This window comes from Didymella exigua (assembly GCF_010094145.1).
Source record: "Didymella exigua CBS 183.55 unplaced genomic scaffold M421scaffold_1, whole genome shotgun sequence".
NCBI lineage: Eukaryota > Fungi > Ascomycota > Dothideomycetes > Pleosporales > Didymellaceae > Didymella > Didymella exigua.
The window spans coordinates 1,008,789-1,036,653 of record NW_022984775.1 but is presented as its reverse complement, the minus strand read 5'-3'; the positions used below and the strand labels follow the sequence as shown (position 1 = coordinate 1,036,653).

Here is a 27,865-nt window from a genome sequence, read left to right as displayed (position 1 = left end):
CAGGTGATCAGCTGAGCTCAAGTGAGATTCGATCAGATTCGAACTGTGCAGCGCGGTTTCACTACGACTGTGCCTGCTATGATGTAGGAGTGGGGCGTGGCCCGGGGTAAGCTAGAGACCGAGCTCGGTAATCCCTTGCGGTTGACCAATGATATAAATCAGGGGCCGCCATTCGTTGCGAGATTCCTCTAGACCGGGTTATACTTTTTCGAGGTCCCGCACAGTAGAACAAGGACTCTACACAAACGGACGGGTAAAGAAATATCCAGATCTCTCCTAGTCGGTGATCCTTCCCTTGCCAGTCAGCACAGCTCAGGTACGTGGTACACACGCTCAGAGAGAGAGACATGTTCTTTCAGGCTTTGCGGATGCAGCCTCTGCGCGCCCAGTTGTCCAAATTGAGTCATGCGCGCATGGGCTTTGTTGAGGTCATTTTGCAGCAACACCCTTGCTGAAGCTTTCATATACTCGAGATTGAATAGTGACTCAAGTCGTCTTTTATTTCACAGCAACGCTTGAGCCCCTACTTCCCCGACTTTACATACTGACAATTTCAAAGCCTCACCTGAGCACATTCACGCCGCCATGGCCGACGAGACAATGGACCGCCTGAACAACTACCTCCAGCAATACATGACGGGAGGATCACAGCCTCAGCCTTCGAATGGCCAATTCGACAACTGGTCACCAACGTGTTCGTAGACCTCACTTCTCAAGCCGGGCATTTCTAACCTTTGAAGCCTGGCAAGCGAAGCCTATCAAACAAGTAGTCAAGTACGAGGACCAAGCAGCAGCAGATGCGGCGTTGAAGCAGCTCTCGAAACTCCCACCAATTGTCACCCCATCGGAGGTTTGGAGACTCAGACAAAGCCTCCGCGATGCAGCCCTGGGAAAGTCGTTTCTTCTACAAGGTGGTGACTGCGCAGAGCTTTTCTCCTACTGCGCCGAGGATCCCATCGACGCCAAACTCAAACTCCTCCTCCAGATGTCTCTTGTTCTGATCTGGGGCTCCAACAAGCCCGTCATTCGCATTGGGCGGATAGCTGGGCAGTATGCTAAGCCGAGATCGAGTCCTACAGAAATCGTGGATGGCAAGGAGATCCCCAGCTTCCGCGGTGACATCCTGAATGGCTACGAGCCAGAGCACCGCAAAGTCGACCCCGAGAGGCTGGTCAGCGCGTACTTCCACTCGGCTACGACTATGAATTACATCCGTGCTCAGTTAGCGAGTGGTATTGCCGATCTGCACAACCCTATGGATTGGGGCCTTGGACATGTCGGCGACAAGGAGCTGCAAGCAAAGTACACTGCCATTGTCAACAGTATTTCCGACTCCCTTCGCTTCATGCGAACCATTGGCGCAGACACTTCAGGGCAGCTGCAGACCGTCGACTTGTACAGCAGTCACGAAGGTCTTGTCTTGGAGTACGAGACTGCTCTGACAAGAAGACTCAAACACCCCGCTAGTCACCCCGGTGCTCAAACCTCCACAGATGGCAAGGGCTGGTACAACACCTCAGCACACTTCATCTGGATCGGCGACCGCACGAGACAGATCGACGGCGGCCATGTCGAGTACTTCCGCGGTATCGAGAACCCGATCGGCATCAAGGTCGGGCCCTCGATGAAGAATGACGAGTTGATCGAGCTGCTCGACATTGTCAACCCGAGGAAGGACGTCGGCAAGATCACACTGATTACACGTTACGGAGCGGATAAAGTTGAGTCGATGTTGGGCGGGCACATTGAAGCTGTCAAGAGCAGCGGGCACGTCGTTGTCTGGCAATGCGACCCCATGCACGGGTGAGTCCATTTTTCTGAAGACAAGACTCATAGCTAACGTTTCCAGAAACACGCGCAGCACATCGACCGGCATCAAGACTCGCTCTTTCAACAACATCTTCTCTGAGCTGTCCTCGGCCCTGAAGATTCACAAGCAGCACGGCTCCTTCCTGGGCGGTATGCACCTCGAGCTTACCGGCGACGCGGTCACAGAGTGCACTGGCGGAAGTCAAGGGCTGGATGATGAGGACCTGAGCCACAACTACACCACTTTCTGCGATCCTAGACTCAACGAGAAGCAGGCGCTGGAGCTGGCATTCTTGGTTGCAGGTCACTACCGTGAGGATGCGGCGAGTCCGTAGAGTACAAGAGTTTTCTGCTAGCACCGTATGACATATTCAGTCGAAGGCATTTGACGAAAATTTCCATTGCTCGAATATACTGTAGCATACTGGGGACTAATGTGATGACTTCATGCACGTGCCAGGGTCCATGCCCTAAAAGTTGCCTAACTGACGTTATCGATGCCTTGCATCTCAACAACCAACAACCCCAGCTCACACTGATAACCCCGCATACAAACAATGGGAAGCTCATCCTCAAAAGCCGCCGGCGCCGTCGGCGCTGCAGCTCGCAAATACCCTACTCGCGCACCTCCCAGCAATGTCACAGCTCGGGCGCCCGCGCCTCCCACACCGCGGCAGGCACCGCCTGCTCCGGGACCTACTGTGAAGCCGCCACCACAGTTCAGCGAGACAAAGCCAGCAGGTAAACATGCATTTTTAAGGGGCCGCAGGTCATATACTGACATTCTCTAGGAGGTGTAGTCGACATGGACGTGCGTGATCCAGCCTTCGCATCACGCCTGAGCAGTCTCGGTGCCGTCCAGCCCAACCCTCACTACTCGCCGACGTCACGATCGCAATTCGACCCTCAGCCCCAATCGCGGCGCCCAAATGAATCGCAGCAATTACTCGGCGACATGATGCAGGCGCCGCCACAATCAGCATTCCCGGATCCGAGAAACAACCCTGTCCTCCGAGTGCTTGAAGCAAGACAGCGAATAGCAGATGAGGCAGAGGGAGAGATCAGCAATGTTGGGCGGAGAGGATTTGAGGGGCGGAAGTACGTGGATGCTGGTGTCATTACATTGGCCTTGATGAGGCAGTCGCGTGGCGAGCCAGTAGCGCGGATTGAGAACAGCTTGGGGATCAAGAAGGGAAGACTGAGCGTACTGATGCCTGGGACAGTAGGAGCTATGGCCCTGGACAGTTGAGGAATAATTACAGGACAAGAGAGGCATATCACGAGCAGAGGCGAAAACTGAAGAGAGAAGTGGTGTTCATTGGAACCACCGTCGCAATCGACACCGAGCGACATACATACAAACGAGACGAATACGCAATCGAGATTTTTCGACACCCAATACCGACACCCAAACCGTCGCAATGCCTGTTCCGTTACCGTCATCGTTACCGTTGCGCCGAACCAAAACGCCGAATATGCAAATGCTTCCGCTCATTCAAGATCCTCGTACTCTTCACGCTCGTGCATGAAGTTGTTGACCGCCAGCAAAGCCTGCTTAAGCGCTTCTTGGTCCACTTCAAGCCCGTCGCCGGACATGCCATCGTTGCCAACCTTGACGAGGCCGTCCGTTCTCGATCGGCCCGGCCGCCACATCTTTGCGATCCGCCAGCGGCTCTTGGTTGCGTTCAGGGTCGGGCATTCTGACGAGATCTCCCTGCTTTCGCGGAGGACTGTGAGAGCATTGAGGACATTGAGGAAGATGCTGCATCAACACGGTCAGCGACTTGACTAGCACCAGCAGGCTGGCTTGGCATACCCTTGTATGAGCTGGACATCGTGATCCCAACCGTACGCCGCGCTGCTGAAGCTGTTCCCCTGCGCAACAATATCTAGGAACACGAACAGGCTCTCTTCGATGCTGACGTTGGCGGCCAGTTGCGACTCGACGTTGTTCAGGATCCAGTCCGCCAGCTGAACGAATGTGATTTGATCCATATGGCAGAACTCATTGAACCGGTCTGGGATCCCCATGAGCAGATACATTGCCCTCTTCGCGCCCGCCGAATCGACTGGTTGAACGGCCATGTCGATGTGTGGTGTTGTTATCCCGTCTGGAGTCGGTGATCGTGACCGTGAGACAATGCGGAGTGGTCAGGTGAGACGGTCTTAGTCGCCGGAAAAACAGCTAGTCCAACCAACAAAGCGCAAAACACAATCTTATCCCTTTCTCTTTCTCTTCAAGCAGTAGTGGCAAGTGCACGTCTGGCAGTGTAGAGAGAAAGCCTGCCCACCCCAAGCTGAGACGAGAAGGTGAGGCGGCGCAGTGGGGCCGCTGTCCGCTCGCAGCTCATGGCGCTCCTCAGGCATGTGAAAGTCACGGACCTGCCATGACGTTAGCAAGCCCGCCAATCGGGCGGCGCCCTTCCTGATCTGGACTCAGCGCGCGTCGGTTTGGGCTTGGCTCGCGCAGAGACAGGCCCGCGTTTCGTGATCGAACGTGCGAAATCTAATTCTAATTGGGGCACGTGGGTGCGACTTCGCCGCAGCTTCGCAGAAGCAATTCAGTCTGGTGAGTTGTGAGAGTGGACAATACTGTGGACCGCCAGATGCATGACTACGCGTAACGATGGGTCGTGAGATCGATGTTGGCTTCTAGATTGAGTTTGTGGGTGCAGGTGTTGCTGTACCAGAGCGTGTGATCCGCTCACGCCCTGCATCAATGTTCCACCTCGACCAGCCTGCACCAGCCTCTCGTGATCTCAGTTGCCGGTGGGGTTGTGGCTTCGTCATTGTTGCTCGCACTCTGCGTGTCTGTGCTCTCCAAAGGCAGACTTGATGGAGACATATCGACAGTAATGCGGCCATGGCCATATCCTTTTTTCCGGGTCACGCATACAAGGATGCCAAGCAGTTGCATGTAAGCCATGCACAACCTCGCGGAACTCCCCTGCATCACCAGACGCCGAGTCAGGTGGAATTCTCAGCGGACGCAAGCAACAGGCATTCAAATTCTTCAGGATAATGTATCTCCAGGGTATGCATGCGTGACGGCGACTATTGATTCCTCGGAGAACATCTCCACCGCTCCCACAATGCACTACATCTCCGCGCCGCGCAGAAAAAAAGGAAAAGCTGCACCGCTTGCCTCGACTGCGCGTATCCGACATCTTCGAATCGTCGACTGGAAGGTGGTTGTCCGCACCACGTCGCCGGACTCGACGCCGGGCTCACCTAGCGCAGACGTCGTCGCTGGCTTTGGCGCACCCGAACTCCTGTCTTTCAACGGCGCAAACACCGATTCGCTTGGTTGCGATGGTCGACCTTTATTGTGCGCGTCAGGAAGTTCGAACGCGAGCTCGAGCGGTTCCAGGTCAGAGCAGCCTGCGGTTTCGGCGAGTTTGTTGCTGGACAACATTCCCTTTGTACATCCGCTGCTTCAACGGACGTTGTGGCCGGAGATCACTGTGCTGTCGTACTTGAATGATGGGCAGATTCGGTACGTTTTGCAGGCGTTGCGCTCATTTGTGGCCTCCATGGCATACCCTCACTGGGTCGACGTCATTCCTGCACCAGAACCAGCGATAGGTATCAACCCGGGCCATACCAAGATTGTGTGTCAATATCCGCCCTTGACCTTTGCGAGACGAGTGCGAACACCTCCTTGGTCACGAACAGCGGCAATGCGAGGATCGCGAGGTCGAGAGCAGCGCCAGGTGATTGGGATCTTGTGAACACCTCGCAGTTGTACAGACCTTGATCGTTTATCAAGTCATGCGCGTCTTTGGTCCCAGCTTGAACGACCAGGCCCAGGCACAAGAGCACAACTACCTCACAAGACAAGGGCTGCACACCCGTGGAAGTGATTGTTCAATGAACCAGCCTTGCTCGCGAACTGCTACGAGACGTGGGTCTGCAACGAATCGCTCCGGCGCACGATCACGATGTCGTTATTCGTGAGCTGTGTCTGGAGCCTGAATACAAGAGGCGGTCTTGCTGATCAGGTACCTGTTCTTGCACAGATTCCATTCACGAAAGATCTACAAGCGTGGAAGAGTGCTCCCGATGAGTAGAACAATATTGCTCTTCCCGAACTGCTCGACGATGATGGTCTTACTGCATACATGTACTTCACCGAAAGGTGGAGCAATGAAAAGGAAGTGGAAACACTTGACCCCTTTGGCAAGCTGCTCCTCGCTGCTTGTCGCGGTGCTGATGCTCATTTTCTAAGTTAAGCATATGGACCCCAAAGTCTGCACGAAGAGGTGAAATTTTTACACTTACGACGCAGATCTTGCGAATCGAGAAGCTAACACAGCATTCTTCCCGCGAGGTTTGCAATGGTGTCGAAATCCAGCCGCTAGCGTACCAAACGGCAGCTTCCCCGCAAAGTCACCTCCCCGCAAGTTCTGATAACCGCGAGGATTTGGATTTGACAGGAGGGAAAGGCTACACTCCGTGATTGATCCCGCTGAGAAGTCCGATTCGCAAATATGGCAGTCTTGCCTTTCCACCACCAGCAGACTTCCAAGAAGGATCAGAAAGATACCATTGAGACACACTGTCACATAACAGAGCCTACACATATTGCGACCCCAAAATGGATACATCAAGAGCACCCACAACCGTTAAAACGGTCGGCTACATCGGCCTCGGCAACGCTGGGTTCTCCATGGCATCAAACCTCCCCAAAACCGGCTTCAGCGTAGTAGTATACGATATTGACACTGAGAGAGTACAGAAGGCTGCAAAGGAATGGAAGAACACTACAGCTTCCGATGGTAGTGCCGAATCGTTCAAGGACTGCGACATGATTGTCACCATGCTACCGCAAGGCAAGGTGGTCCGCGAAGTCATCATTGGAAAGGGGATCGACAAAGCACTCAAGCCTGGTCAGTGAGCACACTCCTCTTATCCGCCTACCTGCTAAAAGTAGATAGGCACAATCATAGTCGACACCTCCTCATCCTCACCCTTCGACACACAGTCCCTCGGCCGCGAACTTGCCGCACACAAACTCACACTCGTCGACGCACCCATTACACAAACCTACATGCACGCAACTGACGCCGGCGAATCGACACTCATGGTTGGCGCCGACTCTCCCGAGATCTACGAGGCCGTCAAGCCCGTACTCTCAGCAATGGCAGGTTACCTATTCCATATGGGTCCCCTCGGCTCTGGCCACGCCATGAAAACACTCAACAACTACATCATGGCATCCAGCATCTGCGCACTGAACGATAGCCTCGTAACAGGCCAGAAATGGGGTCTGGATCCGCAGAAGATGATCGACGTGCTGAACGTCGGGACGGGCGTATGCTTCCCCACGCTGGACACGTTTCGGCGCGATGCGCTGCCGAGAACATTCAACTCTGGGTTTGGGCTTGCGCTACTCGTGAAGGACTTGGGCATCACGCAGGAATTCATGGATAACAGTCAGTTCGAAACGGAGTTGCCTGGGCTACTGAAGAGGTATCTGGGAGACGCGTTAAAGGAAGTGGATGAGCGGGCTGACCATACGGAGTCGTTGAGGGGGTGGGAGAAGAGGGCGGGATTTGAGGTGAAGAAGACTGAGGAGGTGCAGAGGATTCCTGAGGAGGACTTTAAACACCGGTTGGAGGGTGTCAACAGGGAGTTGTAGAGGAAGATCAGAGCCAAGCGAAGCCTTCCTCATGGACCACACCACCTTCCAGGCTTCAAATCAACTCTTCAGTTCAAGACGCTCGTCCCTTCTTGGCTAAAGCGGATCATTTGTAAAGCCGAGGGTACTATTTCTGTGAATGTCTTTGATATTTGGATATCACGATACGCGTAACGCCACATTACAGCGACCGCGGGCTTTACCTGGTCGTGGTGTACCGATGATGAGTCTTAGAGAGTTGGAGGCATGACTACAAGCTGTCGCTGTAGTCAAGGTGCCTTGGTCAGTGATCGTATGTTTGGTAATGTGCATGGAATATCGCAATGGTTGCTCTTGCACAGTCCGCGGCTGAGTAGTGCACGGCCACATACCGGCGACGTCATGCACCCGTCTAGGCAGCCAAACATCTCGCCTGTTCATCAACACTAAGCTTTCGCTGTATCCCTACACACATCCTCATTGTGTCTCTTGGGCGAGTCTCGAATTTTTTCTATTTTCTTTCTTCGATCAACTTCGTATCGTACCTTCTCGCCTTACAAGGGAATGACGTAGCTCCGGATACTCGGCCAAGTATCCCGCATTCGCGCGTCTGTAGCGAAATGGATTTCCAGTCGATCATAGCTGCCAGCAATGGTACCGATACTGGCGGTAAATCGGTACGTCCTCACGCGCAGGTTTCTCTTCATACATCCTCGGGATCATGCATTCACTAGTATGGATCACAGCGCCCATATCTATCGATCCATCGCTACATCAACACTTGCTACATGCAGAGTTGAATTTATACTGACTCTCTTATCAGTCAAGCGGACCCTCCTCGTTCAAGACTGTGGCCGCGGCCTTCGTACCAACTTTCACACTTGCTGCTCTTTTCGTGTCAGCATTTGTAGTAGTCAGGCCGAAGTTCCCAAAGATCTACTTCCCCAGGACGTATCTTGGAACAGTACCAAAGAAAGACCACACACCATGTCAGAGCCGCTCATACTGGGGCTGGGTCCACACGATGCGGGTCGTTCCAGACAAGTTCACTTTGTATCACCAGTCTATCGACTCGTACCTCTTTCTGCGCTTCCTTCGGACCATGATCTTCATTTGTGTCGTGGGCTGTGTGCTGACTTGGCCAATCCTGATGCCGATCAATGCTGCTGGTGGTGGAACGGGCAACGAGCTGGATCGTGTATCGATTGGAAACGTTGCGGATAAAAAGTACTTCTACGCCCATGCCATCGTTGCCTGGGTCTTCTTCAGTTTCGTAATGTTCACGGTCGCCAGGGAGCGACTTTGGCTCATCGGGCTTCGACAGGCGTGGAGCTTGTCAAAGCGCAATGCGAACAGACTGTCTTCGCAAACAGTACTGTTCTTGTCAGCGCCGACAGCAGCCTTGGATCAAAGTAACATGCGACGCTTCTTCGGCGACGACGCTGTCAAGGTCTGGCCTGTGACGAAAGCAGAGAAGCTGCAAAGCCTCGTTTCATCGAGGGATTCGAAGGTCAATGAGCTCGAGACTGCTGAGATCTCGCTCATCCAGAAAGTCAATGAAGAAGGTCGAAGGAGTCAGTCCAGGCATAACGGACAGAGAATTACCTATGGCAGCCTTCCTGATAGCGTGAAGCAATCACTGAGACCAACCCAGCGCCTCAAGACCATAAAACCGGTGGGCAAGCAGGTCGACAGCATTAGTTTCTCCCGCGATCAGCTACTGGAGAAAGAAGAAGAGATTAACAAGGCCCGAGAGTCCAATGCGACCGCGCAGAACCATCATGGCGCAGCTGCAGTCTTCGTCCAATTTCGCACGCAGTCTGCAGCTCAGAAAGCATATCAACAAGTCACCACGTCAGACATACTGTCTCTCACACCGCGGTTCACTGGTATTTCGCCCAGCGAGGTCTTCTGGGACAATCTCACCATGGTGCCAACTCGTCGCATATCCCAAAGGATACTTGCTCATGGTCTTGTCATTGCCCTGATCATATTCTGGTCTATACCAGTTGCGTTCGTGGGTGCCGTATCAAATGTTTCATATCTGGCGGAGAACTTCGAATTCTTGGGTTTTCTCAACGAGCTGCCAGACAGCATCATCAATCTTCTCACCGGGCTAGTACCGCCTCTGCTTCTCAGCGCATTAAGCAAGTACATCCCAAAAATCTTCAGATGTGAGTATTCCTCGGTTTCCCGCCGTATATGTAGCTTGCTGACGAACCAGACATCTTTACAACCTTCGGCGAGCCAACCAAGACCTCAACGGAGCTGAAGGTCCTCAAGTGGTACTACGTTTTCCAGGTTCTGCAGGTCTTTTTGGTCGTTTCCCTCTCGTCTGGGGCTGCTGCAGTTATCTCGCAGATCGCGAAGAACCCGAGTAAAGTGCCTGAACTACTCGCAGAACGCCTGCCTCGGGCCTCTAACTCCTACCTCACCTATTTTGTTGTACAAGGTCTTACCAGCGCATCCGATAATCTCCTGAACTACTCCGACGTTCTTTCTTTCCTCTTCTTCGACAAATTTTTCGACAAGACCCCTCGCCAGAAGTTTAACAGCTATACTACGCTGCGAAGTATGCAATGGGGCAAGTTGTACCCGAAGTATGTCAACTTCGTGATTATTGGTAAGTGTCTATCTATACTGGCAGTGGCCTCTTACTGACAAAGTTCAGCCATCGTGTACTCTTGCATCGCGCCTTTGGTCCTCGGATTCGCTGCCGTTGGTCTCGTCCTGTTCTATTTCAGCTACCTTTACATGCTGCTCTATACTGCACAACCAAAGATCGATACTAAGGGACACTGCTACACACTTTCGTTGCAGCACATGCTCACTGGAGTCTACATCGCCGAGCTATGCTTGATTGGATTGTTCAGTCTTCGAGGTGCATTTGGGCCTACGGTCCTGCTTGGCATCTTGCTCATCGTCACCATCATTTTCACTATAATTACCAACCGCCACTTCGCGCCACTTGAACAATACCTGCCTACCGATCTAGCACTCGATGGCAGTAGCAATGAAGACAGTGAAGAAGCCCCACTTTTGTCTGCAGCAGAAGAGGGCCAAGCTCAAGCTCTCGAGCGTGAGGAATCGCGGATCCATCGTATCAGCAGCGCTGTCAACGTCTCGCCCAAAGTTACTGGACCAATTGCCCGATTCTTTGAGCCACACATCTTTGCAAGCCATAGAGCGATGAAACAGTGGCTCCGCGATGGAGACTTCGATGAAGACAATGTACCAGAGTACAGTGACGAGGACATCCGCAAAGCATACCTTCACCCAGCCTACACTAGTCAAGCACCAGTTATCTGGTTGGCTAAAGATGATATGGGTGTAAGCAAGAAGGAGATTCAAGAGAACGAGAACAGGGAGCTGAAGAGCAGTGACGACGGGGCGTGGATTGACAAGGAAGGTAACCTGAAATGGAGTGTCGATGACTTTGAGAAGGTGCCTATCTTCAAGAAGACAAAGCAATGGTGAACCAGGGCTGTAAACAAGTCAGCCACCAATCAATTTGCAAAGAAAATTACATACCACCGATTGGACTGTACACATGGAGTAGTGTTCCTTTCTCACGCGCTTGGAACGATCATTGGAAAGCCCTTGGCATAACGTCATGAACCGAAGCTTTGCGAAGAGGCCTCACCATCCTTTATTCGGATCACACTCCGAATCCATCACACCTGCGGTGCTATGAGTGGCTTGTTTTCGAGTTCTCCAAATTATTTGGCCTCCTTGAATGGGCATCGTACCATCGCATGATCACGCCCGAAAGCGAAATGCCCTGCCACACCACCAGCGCCGCGGCCCTTGCCAGACCGGCGCGGCGCGCTTGACACCATACCATTGGCGCTATCACAGGAACGTCAAGAGCAGTGACGCATGCCGTGAGATAATGTAGTCGCACCACTATCGCGCTGTAAATACATCGCATGTCCTATCCTCTGCATAAACAATACATCGCTTCATCCAAACCACAATTGATCATTACACTCAAAAGACTCTCAAAATCATGTCGATCGACCCTCGGACTGCCCAAGCGTCTCACACAGATCCCATTGATCACTCGAGTCCGCAACGCGATCTAATCGCCAGCGCCCTTGTCCTGCTTCTCAAAAACCTTGACCCCAAGCTCGATGTCACACATTTCGCGAAGCACACGCCCCTGAAGGCTGAGATGAAGAACTCTCACGACGCTGCTACTTTCATCACAGACTGCTCACAAGTAAATAGCATCTTTGATTGATGCCTCGTAAAGCTAATGTCGTTAGGAATTCGGCGTTGATTTGACTACGCCTGAAGCACGAGAGGAGGCGCAATGGGCACTCGCAGGCAGTGCTGCGTCAATGCATGGACACCACACGCTTGGTACTGGATCAGGTACGTTGGCACGCTTACTCTTATATTCGAGGAACGTAGATAACTGACTGTGTACAGCATTTGCATTTGCAGACTTCATCCTGAAGAGAATGGAGCTTGAGGGCAGAACCTACTCAAGCTCTTCATACCAGCAGCTGCAGGGAAGACAGGGTGTGCAGGTGTGAGTTCAGCACACTGAAGCCCCTAAATCAAAACACGGGAGAGATTTCCATGAGATAATTGAGTTGGGTGAATTATGTCGAGTGGTATCTGTCGCTAACATATATAAATTTCTACCGTCTATCATTCTACACGACGTGTGCATGAGACAACGTTTGGCAAACCCTCAAACCCTTACATAGATCTTCGAACTAGCAACATAGAACCTCGTCAGCGTGAACAAGCTTGCGCCAGCCATGAGCAAAACTCCAGCAAAAACGTTCAAGCCCCAGTACTTGCCATGGTTGTGCGACACAATTGCACCAGCAACAGGGTTTCCAATAAGACCCGCAAACGAGACAACAGCGAAACTGACACCGACCCTCACTCCAATCTGATGCACCTCAGAGATTTGCGCCATCTGTGCAGGAAGCAGAGACACATACGCTCCCGATGCGAAACCGTACAGAGCTGCAAAAGTAATGTACGCCGCATTACCGCTCGCTGGCAAACCAAGCGCGAGTACAATGATGCCCGCAACAGTGCAGAAAAGCGATTGCATGTTGAATGTTCCAACCCTGTCCGCCAGCGCACCAGGAATGATACGACCGAAGATACTCGCGGCGTTAAGCACAGCGAGAAGGTAGCCTGCAAGCCGCACGCTCATGCCGTCGGCGATGGCTTGGACCTCAATGAAGTTGATTGGGATAAAGAGGCCCATGAAGAACAAGAATGAACTCGCTGTGAGCAGTACAAAACGTGTATCCTTGAATGGCTCGAGGAAAACGGGGAGGCTGAAGGGCCGGGAGCGTGGCGGTAGGCGCGACTTGATTGTCAAGGTAGCAATAGCCAGGAGACCGAGAAGCATGAAGGCAATCGAGCGCATCGTCCAGCCGAAGCCAATTTCTGGGATCAGGTGTGATGCCATGATCGGGATGATGATGCCTCCGAGACCAGAACCGGCGGCCATGATGCCGTACGCAGCGCCACGCTTCTTCAAGAACCATGTGGGAATCGAGCTGGTCGCGGCGTTGAAGATACAGTTCAAACCCAGTGGACTACAGATCGCCTGGGCCAGGATAAACTGGTAATACTCTGTGCATAGCGAGGTCATCATCAGACCAAAGACGTGGAAGAAAGTACCAAAGATGAGGAGGTACCTGGGGCCGTAATTGTCGAAAGCCCAGCCAACGATAGGTCCGGGGAAGAACATCATGAAGATCTCAATACTGGCGATCCAGGCGATGGATGACGGTGAGTAGTCGCGCAACTGGTTGGCCTGGTAGTAGTTCTGGAAGACACCTAGACAGTTGATCCAACCGAAGGAACAGAAGAGGCAGCAGAAGCCTCCAATTAGACAAAGCCATGCATCTTTGCCGCCATCTGGGAACTGGCTTGGATGAAAAGGGTTGATTGGTTCATTGTTGGGCGCCGTGGACTGTGTTCCTGCAGGCTTCTCGTCCAGTTGGAGTTGAGGTTGTTCGATGTCGGTCCTGGGCTGATGAGGCTTCTCGAGGTCCTCGTCCGAGTTGACCAGGCTTGCGCCCTGAGACATTTGGGAGATTGTTGTGGTTGGTTCTCGCCTGCCGGAATGTTAAGAGTGCTCCTCAGCGGCACAATTCGTTGAAATTTGCTAGCTCAGGAGGATTGCGTGCCGGAGCGCGATTGCTCTTAAGTCGTAGAGAAGGTTGGTATCTCAGGTATGGTATGCTCAATCAAGTTCTGCAGAACAGGGGGGATGGTATAAGAAGCAAAGGTTGTTTCGTGCAATTCACTACTGTGTAGCGATCATTTGAGGCTGTATTTGGAAAGGGTTTCAGGTGCTCGGCCTTTCGTAAACGCGAGCGAGACGGCTCCGAGCAAGGTCGTACAACGTCACTGCGCGCGGGTTTACCGTCCAAATTCTCTTTGTTTCCTCGTCGTAATTGGGTGCCTCCTGCATAGGAGATTAGCAATGAAAAGCTTTCTCGCGGCAAGAGATTGAACCCTGCGCAAAATGGGCAAGCGCGGCGTTGGGGAAGTCGGAGACGGAACTTCGGGACTCTCGCGACGCGCATTACCGGTACGCCCTCTCGCCCTGAACGCGCATTGTCAGACCAAGCATATTGACCTTTCGACAGAGAGTTCTTGTTCTTGAATCTTCTGAGCACATCTATCTCTACCGTCTTCACAGCTGCTAGAGGCGGTGGTGAATTAAATATACTTTGTTCAGAGGCACATCTGCTAATATTAGAGTGTGTCTTGATTGACTCCGTGTTGGTTACTTGATGGAACTTGGAACTTTATGATGTGTTTTATGATCATAGTTGTGGTCAAATGAACGCCTGTACAGCGCATTTTGAGGCATTCATCTCCTGACCGATCTGGAGGCTTTGGAGGACCAGTAGATCCCAGAAAGCTCGATGTGTCTGTATAATACCTATGAGCGCTGCTCGATGAGCTCATCGAAAGTCGGATGTCTGTACGCAGGACTGAGCATTGTCTTATGTCTCTAACCATACCCCGCGGAGGGCACTTCCGTCATCGAGCCATTGCTTTAGCACCCGTGTAATGCGGTGTTTCTGATCTCTCCAGAGTCGAAACCATCCTTCGTGGTGTTGGAGATGGGATGATGCCGTCAGACCAACTTTACAACTTATCGATACCATGACCCCACATTCCGTCACCGCTCTCTAGGCACACAACACGACAACAGACTTTAACACATGGTACAGAGATACACAATCACGCCAACATGGGTCAGGAAAGTTCACATGAGGCTCAGCACCTGACGCTAGGTACGTGGAATACTAAGCTGCCTAGGTACGAATAGAAGGGCCAGTATCTGAAACAGAGGCGCACGCTGACAACAAGCAGAGCAGCTTAGCCACAACCTCGCGCAGACATTCGCAAAAAAGAGCTATACACCACTCGAGCTATACTGCTTCAATTCAGTATTTCGGTCGCTGGCAGACACCCAATCTGGGGTACAATACTGGAGCGAAGGCACACTATGCCGCTTTCTTGAGCTGCCAGATGCGCTGGGCGTAGGGTCGATCATCTTCCAGATGGCTAGCTACCTCGGTGCATTCCCATTTGCGAATCAAGCGCCGGCTATTCTTACGAACGAGGCGCTCCTAAAGGTCGTCACTATCTTGACCGAAAGATACGGGGCGGTACTCAAGAAGAGAGGACGCGAGATCTGGTTGAGGGAGATATACAGGAGCTTGGCTGTATATGACAATGGCATCAAGTCGGAGACGGAAGAGCAAAAACACGAGAAAGAGGAGGTGGCCGAGAAGATGGGCTTCGCCGTGGACGAAGCCAGGGACGAGGGAGAAGAGGACGAAGACGAGGATGACGAGCTGGTGTTGGCAGCGCTCGATTCAATGGACTCGTTGGAGGTCTTCAAGCACGGCGAACAAAGCAATGTACACCACTCGATCATCCCGACGGACAACTTCTTAAAGCTCATTGAGCTACTATTGCTCATCGCGCCAATTGATGCACAGCAGAGCCTGTCATCATTAGCACCTGAGCTATCAGAAGAACGCGTCCAGAATCTGAGACGGACTGCAAAGGTTGTGCTATCCTCATTCGTCACCGACAAGCATCCTGGCATTACGTATCGAACGTTCGATACCGTCTTGTCCACAGCGTTACCATACCTATTTGACGGTCTAAACCCTCTGTTTGAGCATTTCCTTTTTGCAAAGGACTTCAATCTCTCGAAAAAGAAGTTGGATTCAACGTCTCCTACGCAAGAAACACATCCAGTGATACCACCACCGAAGACAGTAATTGATCCCGAACCGATCTTGCGCAGTCCGGGCGAGATTCTCAATCTTACCAAGCTGAGCCAGTTATCGTTCTTCATAAAAGGCAGCAACCTGTTCAGATGTCTGCGTCCCCTCTATAGCGGCAACACTCACGGCTTCTCCATGGGCTCCTTCGAGAAACAGGTCTTCAACTGGCGTGCACCTACCATCCTGCTGGTATCCGGACGTCTTATCCCCTCTTTACCCACCAGCACCCGCGAACGCGCCCTGCAAGATATGCTGCCACCAAAGAGGCATTCAAATAGCATCTCCGACTCGAATCAGACAATTACCTACGGCGCCTACATCCCCACACAATGGAAACACACAGGCAAGACGTGCTTCGGCGACCCGTCCGCAAAGCTCTTTCAGCTCTCGCCCACGCATGACGTCTTCTCCGCGAGCAATTTCAGCAGCGATTACGTCTATTTCAACAAGTCGCCTACGCATCCCGCGGGCGTTGGTTTTGGTACCCCGGTGCCGACACAGTCGCAGGCAAGCAGCCGCTCGTATGGCGTGTTCCGGCCCGCGCCTGTCTCACTGCATCTTGATGATGCACTGGAGTTCGGTGTCTTCACTCACCTTGCTGAAGGAGGTGGGAGCTTCTACCCGAGTAAGCTGCCCGGGAGGAAATCAAAAGATTGGCAGGACCGCTTCGAGATCGACAGCATTGAAGTATGGGGGTGTGGGGGTGATGACGTTGCCGAGGCACAGAGAAAGGAGTGGGCGTTCCAAGAGAGGGAGGCGGAGGCGAGAAGGAGGATCAATTTGGGTACTGGGGACAAGGAGCAGGACTATGAGTTGCTGAAGCTGGCCGGGTTGGTGGGCAATGAGAGCAGGAGTGGTGGAAGCATGGGCTGAGATGGTGTGAGACCTGTTCTCTAATCAACATGAGCGTAAGGATCCACGAATATACTATGACATGAAGACCTTCAGTATAGTGTGATGAAGTTGACTCTTTATACAATTCTCGAATGTGACGCCCTCGTACGCTAGCTATGTATACACATGATACAGATCATCATCCTCTTCTATGCTACCACATGGCCTTTGTGTCGTCTATGTGCCAAACACATACTTCCGCCCAGTCTTAAGCCGTCTCGATAGTCCTCGTTATTTGTCTATCCTTGCCTGCATCTCCGTTAGCCTTCATTGCTCTGGTAGCACTCGACTTCCCTTTTAAATCTCCTCCCCTGCAACCCTGAAAAACATACCTCTGCTTATGCTTGGGATTCTTCGAGCAAATGATGTACACATATCGTCCCTTCTTCCTCCTCACGCTCTTACACCCGTCGCACAGCTTCTTGACTGAGCTGCGCACCTTCATGCCGCGTATCTGCTGCACCAGCGATTTTTTCTGCCCTTGCTTCCGTAACGCGAGCGCGTTGAAGTGAGATGTGAGGCTGTGCATGGGAGAGGTGCATTGCGAGAGCGTTGGCCGTGTTGCAGACGTGCAGGTGTGAATTGAGCGGGTGGAGGTGCGGAGGGCGAGGAGCGTGCGCCTCATCGGCGTCAGGAGAGTTCGAGCAAGCATATTGGCGATGTTGAAGGAGGAGGGGTTGTTCCGACGGCCAGCTGCTGGGGTGCTGCGCGGTGACCTTGATGGTTCGATGAGGATGTTCGGACGTGAAAATGTTGCTTAGTCAGGGTGCACGGGTTCACGAATGTCATGAATGTCATGAAGACGATGCACAACCATTCCCAAGAAGCCATGATTTCTCAATATTCATCTTATTTTCTGTTTGTGACTTGAGACCTAAGACATTTCGAATGATATCTTCAATGCTTACTTTCCTGTCCTCCTGTTTGGCGTAACTAGAAACCGACTCTTGAAGTCGATTGAAGATCTGCGACGGGTGTACCACTGAGGTCCCGTACGGTAGTAACGCTGTACTCTTGAACCTTCAACACGAAAGATGTCTATTCAAGACCCTAGATTGCGCACCTGGATGTGACCCTTCAACTGTCGTGAGGGAGTGGAGCTTGTTGATGGTGAGCTGGGGCTGCGCGCTAGCATGTTTGGCCAATGACAAACGTGAAAGGAGTGGATCGCTAAGCGAGGAAAGAGCAGCCCACGGCTCCTCGAAATTCCATTCTCCGCCGACCGCGCAACTTTCCAACCTCTACTAACGTAACAGCGTCACGAGGTATGCTGCCATCCACCCTACATACGCTGCGCACACGTACTGACAATCGCTGCGATAGACCCCATTCAAAATGAGTACGCCGCATACCCGCCTCGCGGACACCCCCGAGACCGAACATCGAGACTGACAGCCGGGCAGCAAAGGGTACCTCCAGTTTCGGAAAGCGTCACAACAAGACGCACACGCTGTGCAGGCGTTGCGGTATGTCATGCCCGTAGTACCTTGACTGAGATACAGTGGAAGGGTTCTGCAAACGAGCAAACAACGGATGGAGAACTCGGCTAATGGAAATCAGGTCGTCGCTCCCTCCACATCCAGAAGCACACCTGCTCCTCTTGCGGCTACCCTGCTGCTAAGACCAGGAAGTGTACGTGACCCTGCGCTGTCGATCAGCCCACGATCCTCGAAACGAGCACTTAACTGACACAGCGTAGTCAACTGGGGCGAGAAGGCCAAGCGCAGGAAGACCACTGGTTCTGGCCGCATGCGCTACCTCAAGACCGTCAACCGCAAGTTCTCCAACGGTTTCCGCACTGGCACCGCTCCCGGCGCCAAGGGTCCCAAGACCGCCTAAACGTCTCGCAGACCGACAAGGATGAACAGGTGTTGACGGCGTGATCAAGTCCGCTCGGACAGGCGCACAAGAGAGTAGGGGTTCAGCAAAATGGTATTGCACGGCATGGGGCGTTCTATCATCCCTCCGCTGCCTGATACCCAAATATATGGATGAGGGTTATACCAGGCATGAACGGAAAATCTCATCATGTTCAGTCACGAATGAAAGCATCAATCAAGCAACCGCTGTGTCCGGTTCCTCAGACTCTGAACACGCCTTCTGCCACACCGAACGATCGGAGCCATGTTGATGTACGGACGAATTGAAATTCTCACTACAGGCTGTAGCAAATTCTAGGATATCTCTTCCCGCACACGACCACGATTTGAACGGCCGCAACTTTTTCTCGCACTCGACACAGCCACCACCACATCAGACGATAGCCCATGTGGGAGCTACGCGATAGTCTGTACATCCTGAACTACTGTTACACCGCATATGGCCTTTGCAAAGGGATTGCGCTGGCACTGGAACGTGGACGAAGGCAGACGTTAAAAAAATTCATACTAACACAATATTCACTCTTACTTCTTGTTTCACCACTTGGTACCGTACACCTGGACCTCTCTCATACGTGCCTTCTCCTCGCCCACCCGCTCAGAAATTCCCTCCCTCCAAGTCTCCACGTATCCTCCTCCACATGACTCCCATTCTGGCCCCTGCCCTTCGCCTGCACTACAAGATTCAGTCCCTTCTCACCGTCACTATACTTCGGCCACAAAGGCAAATCCTCCCCATTCGGATCGCCACTTGCAATGAAGTTAACCCACTGCGCACTCATCACGTCGCTCAGTTTCTTATACTCAGGCCACGGGCCATAGAAAGCAGGGTTCGCGAAGACGAACTGCGTCTCGCTGAAGTGCTGGACGCCTTTGTACGCTGGTGCCAGCCCGCCCTCAGTAGTGTTGGTCGGTGCTTGCCATGGGCGCGTATTGAAGCGGTATATGTATGTTGGGGCGTGCTTTGCGTACTGTCTTGCGTCGTCCAGACGTGGCGCGTGGTAGAACACATCCCCCATGATGGCGGCGATGCGTTTGTACTGGTATCCTTGCTCCGCAAATCTTTCGGAGCCGGTGTTGAGCGGTACGCCCTGCGCTGGATCATCAGGGTACAGTTTTAACAATTCTGTGACAACTGAGTCGGGGAAGCTGAACCCCGTGCTGCCTTTGACGAAGTTGTAGAGTTGCTGGGTCGTGTTTATGACGCCGCCGGCTGGCGCGTTGTCCGTCCCTTCGTCAGAGTTGGAGCCGTAGAGGTGCGGGATATGAGCGAAGCGACCAGAGTGCAAAAGCTCAGTTGGGAATCTGGGTATGATATCGCCGTCAACAGTCGGATACCATCCTGGCCCCTGGATTGGCTTCGTCATCAACGGGAGAAGAGTTTGGTAAGGCACAGTGCGGAGGCAGCCAAGTGTATCCGGCACATCCGAGCAGTTCGTCTTATCGACGATGTTGTCGTAGATGGGTTGGTACCAGTCCGATCCATTGTACCAAGCTGTTGCTGCGGAGCCGGATTCTTGGATACTGCGATGGAAGAGGCCGTCTGTTCGGCCGCCGTAGCTCAAGAGCAGCTGGCCGACTGCAAAGGAGCCTGCGGACTCGCCCCAGATCGTCACGGTATCTTTGTCGCCGCCAAAAGCACCGATATTCTCGGATATCCAGGCCAGCCCTTTGCGCATGTCGCGTAGTGCGAGGTTTGTGTTACCGGTCCCTTGGATCTCGCGGGAGTACATCATGCCCCATCCTCCTTTGCGATAGTTGATACTTGTCGCAATGATGGGATTGCCGATCTCCACACTCCTCTGCACGAGATACGTCAAATTGTAGTTTGGAAGAGCGGAGGTGCCAACTTGATACGACCCGCCGTGAATCCAGACAGCAACCGGCAGCTTCTTCGACTCTTTGACAGACAACCCAGCCGGGCGCACGATATTGATGCTCAGACAATCTTCGCTCATACCAAACTCGCCATCTCTTTCCGGCTGAGGATCAGGGCAGGCATGACCGTACTGTGTCGCCAGCCTCGTGTCGTTCCATGTGGTGTTCAGGCTCTGTGGAATCAGAAAGCGGTTCTGACCTCCAGTATCTTGCGCGTATGGTACTCCAAGGAAGAGATCCTGATTGAAGCCAGGCAGGTAATGGCCTTCGTACGTGCCATTGAGCACCTTGACCGTAGGTTCGACAGCCGAGGTTACAGTCGCGAGCAAGCACAACACGCTCCATTTCCAAGCTCGTTCCGCGACCTTCATGATGGCGAATTGCTCTCGTCCTGGCTGCGGCGACAGAAAAGTGAAGTTGGGCCATTGAGCGGCCATCGATTACTTTTGTACATGTCAAGCTTGGTCAGCGGCGATGACATCCATGGTTTTCGGCATCGGCAGGACTGATGGCAGCACGCCAGACGCTCGCGTTCCCCGGCCGTACTGTGGGACTACCCTTTATTTCCTTGCAGACCGCCGCGTTTGCTGGGGAACAAGCGAATGAGAACGGGAGGTTGCCTCTTGGAAAAGGAAGGTGGTTGGTTAGGCATGTAGGCTAGCGACATCGGCTGCAACATCCGGCCGTGGTCCGGGTTGCTCTTCCCGTCAATATCAATATCAAAACATGGTCAGCTTATCGGGCAAGAGTGGGAGCACAGCAACCTCACGTTGCCAGGAGTTTTTCTACAGCTTTTGTATTGGAGATGTGAATATGATAATCGTACGCCGGCAATCCTGAACCGCCTGTTCATTGCACTTGCTTTTACGAACACAATGAGACGCTCACATATACGAGAATGCTAGACAGGCTTACCAAATTCTTCTGAGATATGAAGTATAGAAAAGCAAATGAGTATCGTAAGTGCTTGGCCGAGGAGTTGGTCTTGCCTTCCTTTATGGTACATCAGAACAGTTTGAACCGCTTCTTCTTCTGTCGAATGGTGACAGGTACATTTACCTCTGTTGAGATCGTTCGAGCAGACGCGGACGCTGGTGCAGCTAACGTTGCGCTACCTGGCAGCTCGACTGGCATTTCTATTGCCCCTTGCGGCGGTGGTCGGCAAGCAAAGGGATTGTTTGGCACAGCTTGCGAGAGAGCCGGGCTTGGATACCCAGTCAAAGGCATATTTGGTGTCAACGGTGGCGACACAGGAAGAATATGAGCCGGAACTGATAGTAACTCAGAGACCACAGTGTTGTTGCAATAGTAGGCAGCCTGCTGTTGAGGCTGCGGAGGCTGACGTGGCTGCACATGAGGATATGTGTTACCAGCTGGCGGGAAGTATTGCTGCTGTGGCTTTTGCAGACGCTCGGCGCGCCATGCATCAAACACCTCCGTCATGAGCTTCATCCACTCAGGCGGCGCCCCAGTGAAGTCGTACTTGATCGACTGATCTCGGAAGGCGACGAAGTAGTGGTGCTTGTTGTACTGTGAGATGGCAACGTACTAAGGTCATGATCAGTCCTACAGTCTTTGGAGTTGGTGAGTATACTGACTGACACAGATTGAGGTGCTGCCTCAGTCAAGATCTTATCCAAAGCGTTGTAGTGGCCGTTGAATTTCCACGAGAAGTCGCCGTTGGGCCACAGAACGAACCACGCGTCGTGTGATCCCAACGCGACGCACGTTGGGGTCTCGAATGACTTCCGTACTTTGTCTTCGAGTTCAGATGGTATGCCTGCCCATATTGAGCCACTTCCTGGGGCGCATGCAAAGTAGCTCAAATTGAGACCGAAAGTCACGAAGCATGCGCTGGAAGCGTTCGGTAGCGTCTTCGTCCACCGCACCAAGTCTGTATAGATATTCTCAAAGTATGTCTGTGAATACACTACAGCAAGTCAGCATGCGATGCACGGATCGGACACTCGTCTAGTGGTTTTGCATGCGTTTTCCGGGATGGGACCTGAGTAATGCTAAGACTCACACAGCTTGTCCTCCCCAGTCATAACTCTACAGCCAATGTACCACAGCGGCTCCGGCGAATTGATCTGAGGCGCAAGTGCGACACAATATGGCTGTGCGATCCTCCATGCTGGTGCCATGGACAAATTGAACAGCTGCCGAAGAGTTCCTGGGAGGCAATCGCTGTGCGCGCGGTCAGCCTGAATCGCCCGTGGGAGCCCGCCTGCTCACAATTTCCATGCTGTAGGACTATCAAAGAAGAAGGAGCCGTTTGGCCCGAAGACGAACGTTATGCCGGGCATTGCATAGTCCTCCGTACGGTGGTCGAGCTGCTGTGAAGAATTGGAGGTCAAAGATCCCACCTGCTGCTCAGCGCGGGTGGCCCGTCAAGCCGAAGTACGAGGACGTGTGCACTGCGCTGCTATTGTGGCGCCCATGGCGGTCAAGGGCTGTGGGCACCCGAGCATCGCCAATGGCAGCAAGCTTGGGCAGTCAAAGGCGGCCCTGCGCGTGATGTGAGCGCCCGTATCATCGCTCAGCGAATGACTGATTGGGCAAGTGGCAGGGCGTTGAGGCGAAGTGCAGGCGCAAGCGAGCCGGCGAGGAAGCTCCGCCGCATTGAGACTCTCCTGTGAAGCTTCAACAACATTGAAAAACTGATACCGTACACGAATGCTTTGCGACATGCAGATGAATATTGCCGAATGCTCGAGATCATATTAAGATCGTCGCAGGACGTCCAAGGACTTCACTACCGCGTCATCGACAGCCAGGCTCTCAGGAAGCAGACAAAGCCGACCACAAAAACAGTAGCATTGTAGCCTCCAGAAGGTCCATTAGGCTGCAAGATCCTCGCATTTTCCTGTCAACTACATCTCAGTTTCTAAAGAATTGGTGGATTGCAGCCGCCCTTTCCTGTTGACTGACGTCCGACTGAGAGCCAGGGATACCCTATAGGCTTGTCATACCTCTAGAGAACCGTTGCCGACGAGCCAGACATCTGATTTAGTGTCTCCTACGGGTTCGATAGGGGAATTGGAGATACTTGGAAGAGGCGATGGGACCTATACTATGTACTCCTCATCGACAATCAATGGTTGTGTTCATCCAAAATATTTACCATATCTTTATCTATCTCTTTCACATACGACCATAGGACGTTGAAAACAAGGCTTCCCGTTCGCTCAGCCCTATTTAAGCAACGTACCGGCGGATTAGTAGTTAGGTGGGTGACCACTAGCGAATACCCGCTGTTGTATGTTTTTGACTTTTTTGTCACTTATATGACGATCAGCATCACCTCACGTCTCCAGAGCTTCTTGACAACACGGAACTTTTTCTTTCAATCCATGTTTGAATTTGAAGGTCGAATCCCAGAGAAAGTCCTCTGGGTGTGTCCTTGAGCATATATAGTCAGTTCGCCCATATCATCTTCCATTCGAGATCTAGTTGTTCGAATTCTAAGTCATAGAATGACGCCCTTCCAAGCTATGCGCCAACGTTATCAACGAGCCGGAAAGTCTTCGACATAGGATTGCGGTCTTCGAAAGCAAGGCGCGTTGTTGCAAGAAGAAGTCGCACGGATTCAACGTGACACATCGCTGCTCTTGCGAGAGCTTCCCGGATGCCATCCGTCCAGTCTGGTCTGTGAACTTAACAACTTAACAAGATGCCAACCTCCGACATGTTGTTGACTACTATGTCCTGCCGCCCACCCTCTCGCTTATGGTTTAGTCCTTACCGCTTGCTCTACGCCACTCTGCCTCAACAACGACTCACGCACAGTAACAGCAAACTGACAGCACCTGTACAAAACGACCAAAAGGAAAGCGGATAGAGGGATTGATCTTGAGGAATTCAAGAAGCGCGCTCAGCAAGAGATAGCGCTACAGCCTCTTAGCTTCAAGAATATCAAGAGAGCCCTGGTCAAACCAGCTATAATTCCTACAGGTTTACAATGGAACAATGGTTAAAGTAAATCACATATAGCATGCTTGCGAGTAAAGACAATTGCAGCTAACTCGCTGCTAAGCTTTTTCGAGAACGTGCTTGAGAAACCAACAGCTAAGCACTGTCTAGCTTAATGGGGCGCGAAGAATCGCGCAGTAATCTTGCATTGCGCCCTCCACCCTGGGTCAACATCTATATTGGCAATATTCTCGCCAGTCAAAGCAAGGTGATACTGCTCATCTTGCGGCGTCGAGGAATAGATCGCACTCTGTTTGTCTATGAGATTGTAGATCGCGCGCCTGCTATTGTACACTACCATCGTACCTTTTTTAATCTTAAGAGAAAACACCGCTCTATTATGAACCTGGGCCCGGTGAGTTGAATCTAAGGCATAGGGGAAATGTGAAAGACCTCTTATAAAGGTACTTGTCTACTGCAAGGTGAGCGTTGCCGACAATGGGGTAAATTGGCGGACCAGGGGGAAGGTACTTCTCGCGCGATCCAAAACGCAGAAGTTTTTGAAGACAGAATAGGCACCATCCAGCATCGAGAGAGCCCAGAAATAGGACACATGTTCTGGAAACTAGATTGTTTATGTTTGGAGGTACTTATATACAAGACCGGAATTATGTGAGATCTTAACCCCTGCAAGGTGCGTCAATCATTGCGAAGCTTATTAGTCTGGCTGAAATATGAAATGCTAATGTAGACTCCAGCGAGATTGGACAAGGGTTCTCAGCTGCATTGATGCACGCCTGGCTGGAAGAGCCTCGATGAAGCACACCCGGTGGAAACGCTCAATGGCTACTGTCATTGATCGCAGTCGCCACCAGCTCAATGTTCGAGGCAATGTGAGGGTCGACCAGGTGTGAATAGAGCCTTCGTTTGCCACGATTGACCTGGCTAAAGCGCTGAAGCAGATACCCGCTGGCCTTTTCGGCATCGGTGCCACCAGAGTAATCTGGAAAATAGTTCCCAAGAGGCTTATGGGATAGCTTCTGTCGGAACGCACTGATGTTGTTAAGAAAGAGGATGAACTCTGTATCTGTGAACCATTCGGTGTTCACCACGTTGTCGAAAAGCTCTATCTGTTCTGCCATTGCGTTATTGCCCGACGCCTCTTGATCGTAGCATGGCAGATCGACCACGAAGAGGATCGCAGCGACGTTGTCGAATTGGCGTATCCACTTCCGCCTCTCGCATCTTTGAGTGCCAACGTCGATAAGGTTTATTGATAATCCATTGACATTGAATCGATGCTCCGAGATGCCACGAATACCCTTGTGGGATTGCACTATATCGGCTTCTGTTGGTACGTAATTCGATGCGGCAATTCTACCAATTTCCCGAAAGAAGCTGGCAGTGTGAGTACATGTATTGAGTTGAGGATGTTGCTCACTGACTATGTAGATGGTTCTTTCAGATCAGAGTCGGCGCTGGATTGAAAGGCATCGGTGATGGATGGGTCTTTCCATAAGACCCCAATCGTCCGGCCAGCTTCCTCGTTGAGTGGTGCATCACCCTGAGAAACCGCGATGAAATCGCACAGATAGCTGTAGCGATTTCTTGTGTCTTCTTCCAGCTGAGCTTCAGAGCTCTTCATCAAATGCACCAGTGTCTTAATGCAGTCAACAACACATTGGTGGATATTATACCGATAATCGATCAGCTCGTTTTCTGTGAGCCCAGTTTCATCGTTGTTCTTCAGCTGTTTGGCAATGTCCCTCATCGAAAAGGCACCAAGTGGCAAGACATTAGTCTGGGTTTTGCGAACCTTCGCATCCTCCTCGAGAGCTCGATCAATGGCTTGTGATCGCTCCTCGGCGTGCATATCAATAGGAACTAGAGTACACGACTGCGGTTCCGCGGAAGCCTCGCCGTTGTGTCGTTGGTTTAGGCCGTGAGATTGCTGTATTGTGGAGTCCACGGATGCCCTGAAATGGTTACTAATCTGAAAGACCGGTGCTTAAGAGTGTAGCCCAAGTGGAAGTATTTGTGGAGGCGATGTGGATGCTCCACAGTTGTAGGGTGTTAAGCTGCACTGCCCCATTTTTAGACGCACTAGGCCCCAACCCCTGGCTCCTATTTGTCGGCATTGTCCATACAGTCGAAACTCAAACGGACTTCCGTACCTCATAACGCGGACCGCGTAATGGAGTCGGAGTCGAACTACCACCGAGGCAACGACGAAACCATGCGTGCTACTGAAGCAATCCGGACGTCCTCAAACATAGCCAGTCGCTGCGGACACGAGGCTGTCCCAAGGCCACCGGTGGGAGTTGTGCGCTTCTCTCTAAATCAGAAATGGAGATCGGTTCCGCTCGTTGTAGAGTTTTTGATATCGTGCTTCTATGCTGACATGATCAGGTGTCCAGCAGTTCACAGTCTGCTCTTCTTTTTTGTTGAATTTACGCAATCTTGTGCACTACTGGCTCTACTGCGTCCAAGAAGCTCTGAGAGAGACAAGCTGGCGGTATATCGCTATTTAGCAAAGTCGCGTTTTCGGTCGTCAGTTGGATTGAGGAAGGGTTATTGCCCAAGCAATGACTCAATGCGGTACATCTATGGTCCTGGTCCGGCGGTTCGATTTCTGTAATGATCAGACGTATTTCGCCGGATTGAATAGTGCCAACGTCCAGAATTCTGCTCGGAAAGTAGTTCTGTTGTCGTTGCTCATCGAGGGCCCTACACCATGAATGGTGGGTTTGGCATGTTTCTAAACATTCTTAGCCAAGCTCCATTACTTCAGGGTCCCCAGTACTTTTCGGAATGTGTCTCGTATGGAAAGTGTCCTCACTGACGTTCCATGGTCGACTCGTCAGATCTCGCCTGACTCCCTGGATGAAACTTGGCAACTGGCTAGGTACAGGGCCAGGACTAGAGATATGTAGCTATACCCAAGCGACTAGCCATGAAGCTTTCGATTGTATGACGACTCTCAGCTATTGATCTAATGAGCCGTAATCTTGCCATGATTGGAAATTTTAAGTCGTGAACGGGCGACTGCCTTCCCCTGCATCATCGGCTCCACGTTCCTCACGAGAGTATGGCAAGTGAAGACAGATCTTGCAACCTGCGTTCGCCGACTTGACAAGGTCATTGTAACTGTCATGATGATCACCTTCCTGGGAGGACGTCTGAACATCCAAACGCAAACGGCGCAGAGTATCGTGATCGTTCGAATCGAGCTTGAAACGAAGGCGGTCCAAGTTAGTGGGGCGTGGTCGGCAAGCGGAAAACTGTGGTTGCTGCGAGGCTATGTGTAGCTGCAAGGATGCCTCTGTTTCTGCACCTGTCCGCTTCCGGTTGACAGGTACTCAGATCCTTGCGGTACATCGATGACCGCTGGAGTGCTGCTGGACTGGAGGTCAGCGCATAGTAGGTTGAGATATCTGACGGTCGAGGGGTCGATGGAAGCGGCAGCCGGGTCGCCATAGGGTTCGAGAAGGCGCAACACTGAGGAAGGCGCAGCGGAGATGGCCTGCGTCCAGGCAAGCACCTGCCGGGAGAATGGGATGTTTGATCCATTC

General features: G+C 52.2%; 15 protein-coding genes across 15 annotated transcripts; 7 read left to right on the top strand and 8 right to left on the bottom strand.

Annotated features, from left to right (window-relative positions):
• The first annotated feature begins 258 nt into the window (after positions 1 to 258).
• Positions 259 to 2,239, top strand: M421DRAFT_415251 (phospho-2-dehydro-3-deoxyheptonate aldolase). The gene is made up of 3 exons (XM_033590626.1): positions 259 to 694; positions 741 to 1,803; positions 1,850 to 2,239. Exons 1-3 carry the CDS (start codon positions 586 to 588, stop codon positions 2,142 to 2,144), a joined length of 1,467 nt encoding a protein of 488 aa, XP_033454454.1. The 5' UTR covers positions 259 to 585; the 3' UTR covers positions 2,145 to 2,239.
• Positions 2,240 to 2,496: 257 nt separating this feature from the next.
• On the top strand, positions 2,497 to 3,179 carry M421DRAFT_115621 (uncharacterized protein). The gene has a single exon (XM_033587245.1). The coding sequence runs from the start codon at positions 2,615 to 2,617 to the stop codon at positions 3,056 to 3,058; it is 444 nt and encodes a 147-aa protein (XP_033454453.1). The 5' UTR covers positions 2,497 to 2,614; the 3' UTR covers positions 3,059 to 3,179.
• Positions 3,180 to 3,300: 121 nt separating this feature from the next.
• On the bottom strand, positions 3,301 to 3,894 carry M421DRAFT_50401 (uncharacterized protein; the record flags this gene model as incomplete). The annotated part of the gene is made up of 2 exons (XM_033594823.1): positions 3,301 to 3,571; positions 3,626 to 3,894. The coding sequence occupies 2 exons, from the start codon at positions 3,892 to 3,894 to the stop codon at positions 3,301 to 3,303; spliced, it is 540 nt and encodes a 179-aa protein (XP_033454452.1).
• A 1,504-nt stretch (positions 3,895 to 5,398) lies between these two features.
• On the top strand, positions 5,399 to 6,221 carry M421DRAFT_388697 (uncharacterized protein). Its single transcript, XM_033589948.1, is given in 2 exon segments — positions 5,399 to 5,674; positions 5,689 to 6,221. The coding sequence occupies 2 exon segments, from the start codon at positions 5,581 to 5,583 to the stop codon at positions 5,877 to 5,879; spliced, it is 285 nt and encodes a 94-aa protein (XP_033454451.1). The 5' UTR covers positions 5,399 to 5,580; the 3' UTR covers positions 5,880 to 6,221.
• Positions 6,222 to 6,406: 185 nt separating this feature from the next.
• M421DRAFT_50086 (uncharacterized protein) lies at positions 6,407 to 7,450 on the top strand (the record flags this gene model as incomplete). The annotated part of the gene is made up of 2 exons (XM_033594794.1): positions 6,407 to 6,698; positions 6,747 to 7,450. The coding sequence occupies 2 exons, from the start codon at positions 6,407 to 6,409 to the stop codon at positions 7,448 to 7,450; spliced, it is 996 nt and encodes a 331-aa protein (XP_033454450.1).
• Positions 7,451 to 7,960: 510 nt separating this feature from the next.
• On the top strand, positions 7,961 to 11,335 carry M421DRAFT_115134 (DUF221-domain-containing protein). The gene is made up of 4 exons (XM_033587240.1): positions 7,961 to 8,106; positions 8,253 to 9,603; positions 9,654 to 10,052; positions 10,101 to 11,335. Exons 1-4 carry the CDS (start codon positions 8,050 to 8,052, stop codon positions 10,904 to 10,906), a joined length of 2,613 nt encoding a protein of 870 aa, XP_033454449.1. The 5' UTR covers positions 7,961 to 8,049; the 3' UTR covers positions 10,907 to 11,335.
• Positions 11,336 to 12,131: 796 nt separating this feature from the next.
• Positions 12,132 to 13,499, bottom strand: M421DRAFT_50897 (MFS general substrate transporter; the record flags this gene model as incomplete). Its single annotated transcript, XM_033594876.1, has 1 exon — positions 12,132 to 13,499. One exon carries the CDS (start codon positions 13,497 to 13,499, stop codon positions 12,132 to 12,134), a length of 1,368 nt encoding a protein of 455 aa, XP_033454448.1.
• Positions 13,500 to 13,579: 80 nt separating this feature from the next.
• Positions 13,580 to 14,185, bottom strand: M421DRAFT_115499 (uncharacterized protein). The gene has a single exon (XM_033587243.1). The coding sequence runs from the start codon at positions 13,999 to 14,001 to the stop codon at positions 13,660 to 13,662; it is 342 nt and encodes a 113-aa protein (XP_033454447.1). The 5' UTR covers positions 14,002 to 14,185; the 3' UTR covers positions 13,580 to 13,659.
• Positions 14,186 to 14,655: 470 nt separating this feature from the next.
• M421DRAFT_415247 (TLDc domain-containing protein 2) lies at positions 14,656 to 16,671 on the top strand. Its single transcript, XM_033590625.1, has 2 exons — positions 14,656 to 14,746; positions 14,801 to 16,671. The coding sequence occupies exon 2, from the start codon at positions 14,992 to 14,994 to the stop codon at positions 16,600 to 16,602; it is 1,611 nt and encodes a 536-aa protein (XP_033454446.1). The 5' UTR covers positions 14,656 to 14,746; positions 14,801 to 14,991; the 3' UTR covers positions 16,603 to 16,671.
• A 10-nt stretch (positions 16,672 to 16,681) lies between these two features.
• On the bottom strand, positions 16,682 to 17,199 carry M421DRAFT_415246 (uncharacterized protein). The gene is made up of 2 exons (XM_033590624.1): positions 16,956 to 17,199; positions 16,682 to 16,872 (listed from the first exon to the last, which is right to left on the bottom strand). The coding sequence occupies exons 1-2, from the start codon at positions 17,150 to 17,152 to the stop codon at positions 16,863 to 16,865; spliced, it is 207 nt and encodes a 68-aa protein (XP_033454445.1). The 5' UTR covers positions 17,153 to 17,199; the 3' UTR covers positions 16,682 to 16,862.
• An 829-nt stretch (positions 17,200 to 18,028) lies between these two features.
• On the top strand, positions 18,029 to 18,462 carry M421DRAFT_50432 (uncharacterized protein; the record flags this gene model as incomplete). The annotated part of the gene is made up of 3 exons (XM_033594829.1): positions 18,029 to 18,089; positions 18,184 to 18,255; positions 18,323 to 18,462. Coding segments are annotated over 3 exons (273 nt in total), but the record flags the coding sequence as incomplete, so codon positions are not given.
• Positions 18,463 to 19,072: 610 nt separating this feature from the next.
• Positions 19,073 to 20,752, bottom strand: M421DRAFT_345 (alpha/beta-hydrolase; the record flags this gene model as incomplete). Its single annotated transcript, XM_033589519.1, has 1 exon — positions 19,073 to 20,752. The coding sequence occupies one exon, from the start codon at positions 20,750 to 20,752 to the stop codon at positions 19,073 to 19,075; it is 1,680 nt and encodes a 559-aa protein (XP_033454443.1).
• A 421-nt stretch (positions 20,753 to 21,173) lies between these two features.
• Positions 21,174 to 22,909, bottom strand: M421DRAFT_415243 (uncharacterized protein). The gene is made up of 4 exons (XM_033590623.1): positions 22,617 to 22,909; positions 22,408 to 22,568; positions 21,980 to 22,311; positions 21,174 to 21,929 (listed from the first exon to the last, which is right to left on the bottom strand). Exons 1-4 carry the CDS (start codon positions 22,685 to 22,687, stop codon positions 21,387 to 21,389), a joined length of 1,107 nt encoding a protein of 368 aa, XP_033454442.1. The 5' UTR covers positions 22,688 to 22,909; the 3' UTR covers positions 21,174 to 21,386.
• A 2,223-nt stretch (positions 22,910 to 25,132) lies between these two features.
• M421DRAFT_88204 (G protein alpha subunit) lies at positions 25,133 to 26,166 on the bottom strand (the record flags this gene model as incomplete). Its single annotated transcript, XM_033597645.1, has 2 exons — positions 25,133 to 25,691; positions 25,739 to 26,166. The coding sequence occupies 2 exons, from the start codon at positions 26,164 to 26,166 to the stop codon at positions 25,133 to 25,135; spliced, it is 987 nt and encodes a 328-aa protein (XP_033454441.1).
• A 577-nt stretch (positions 26,167 to 26,743) lies between these two features.
• Positions 26,744 to 27,143, bottom strand: M421DRAFT_88203 (uncharacterized protein; the record flags this gene model as incomplete). The annotated part of the gene is made up of 2 exons (XM_033597644.1): positions 26,744 to 27,051; positions 27,137 to 27,143. 2 exons carry the CDS (start codon positions 27,141 to 27,143, stop codon positions 26,744 to 26,746), a joined length of 315 nt encoding a protein of 104 aa, XP_033454440.1.
• Between the last annotated feature and the right edge of the window lie 722 nt (positions 27,144 to 27,865).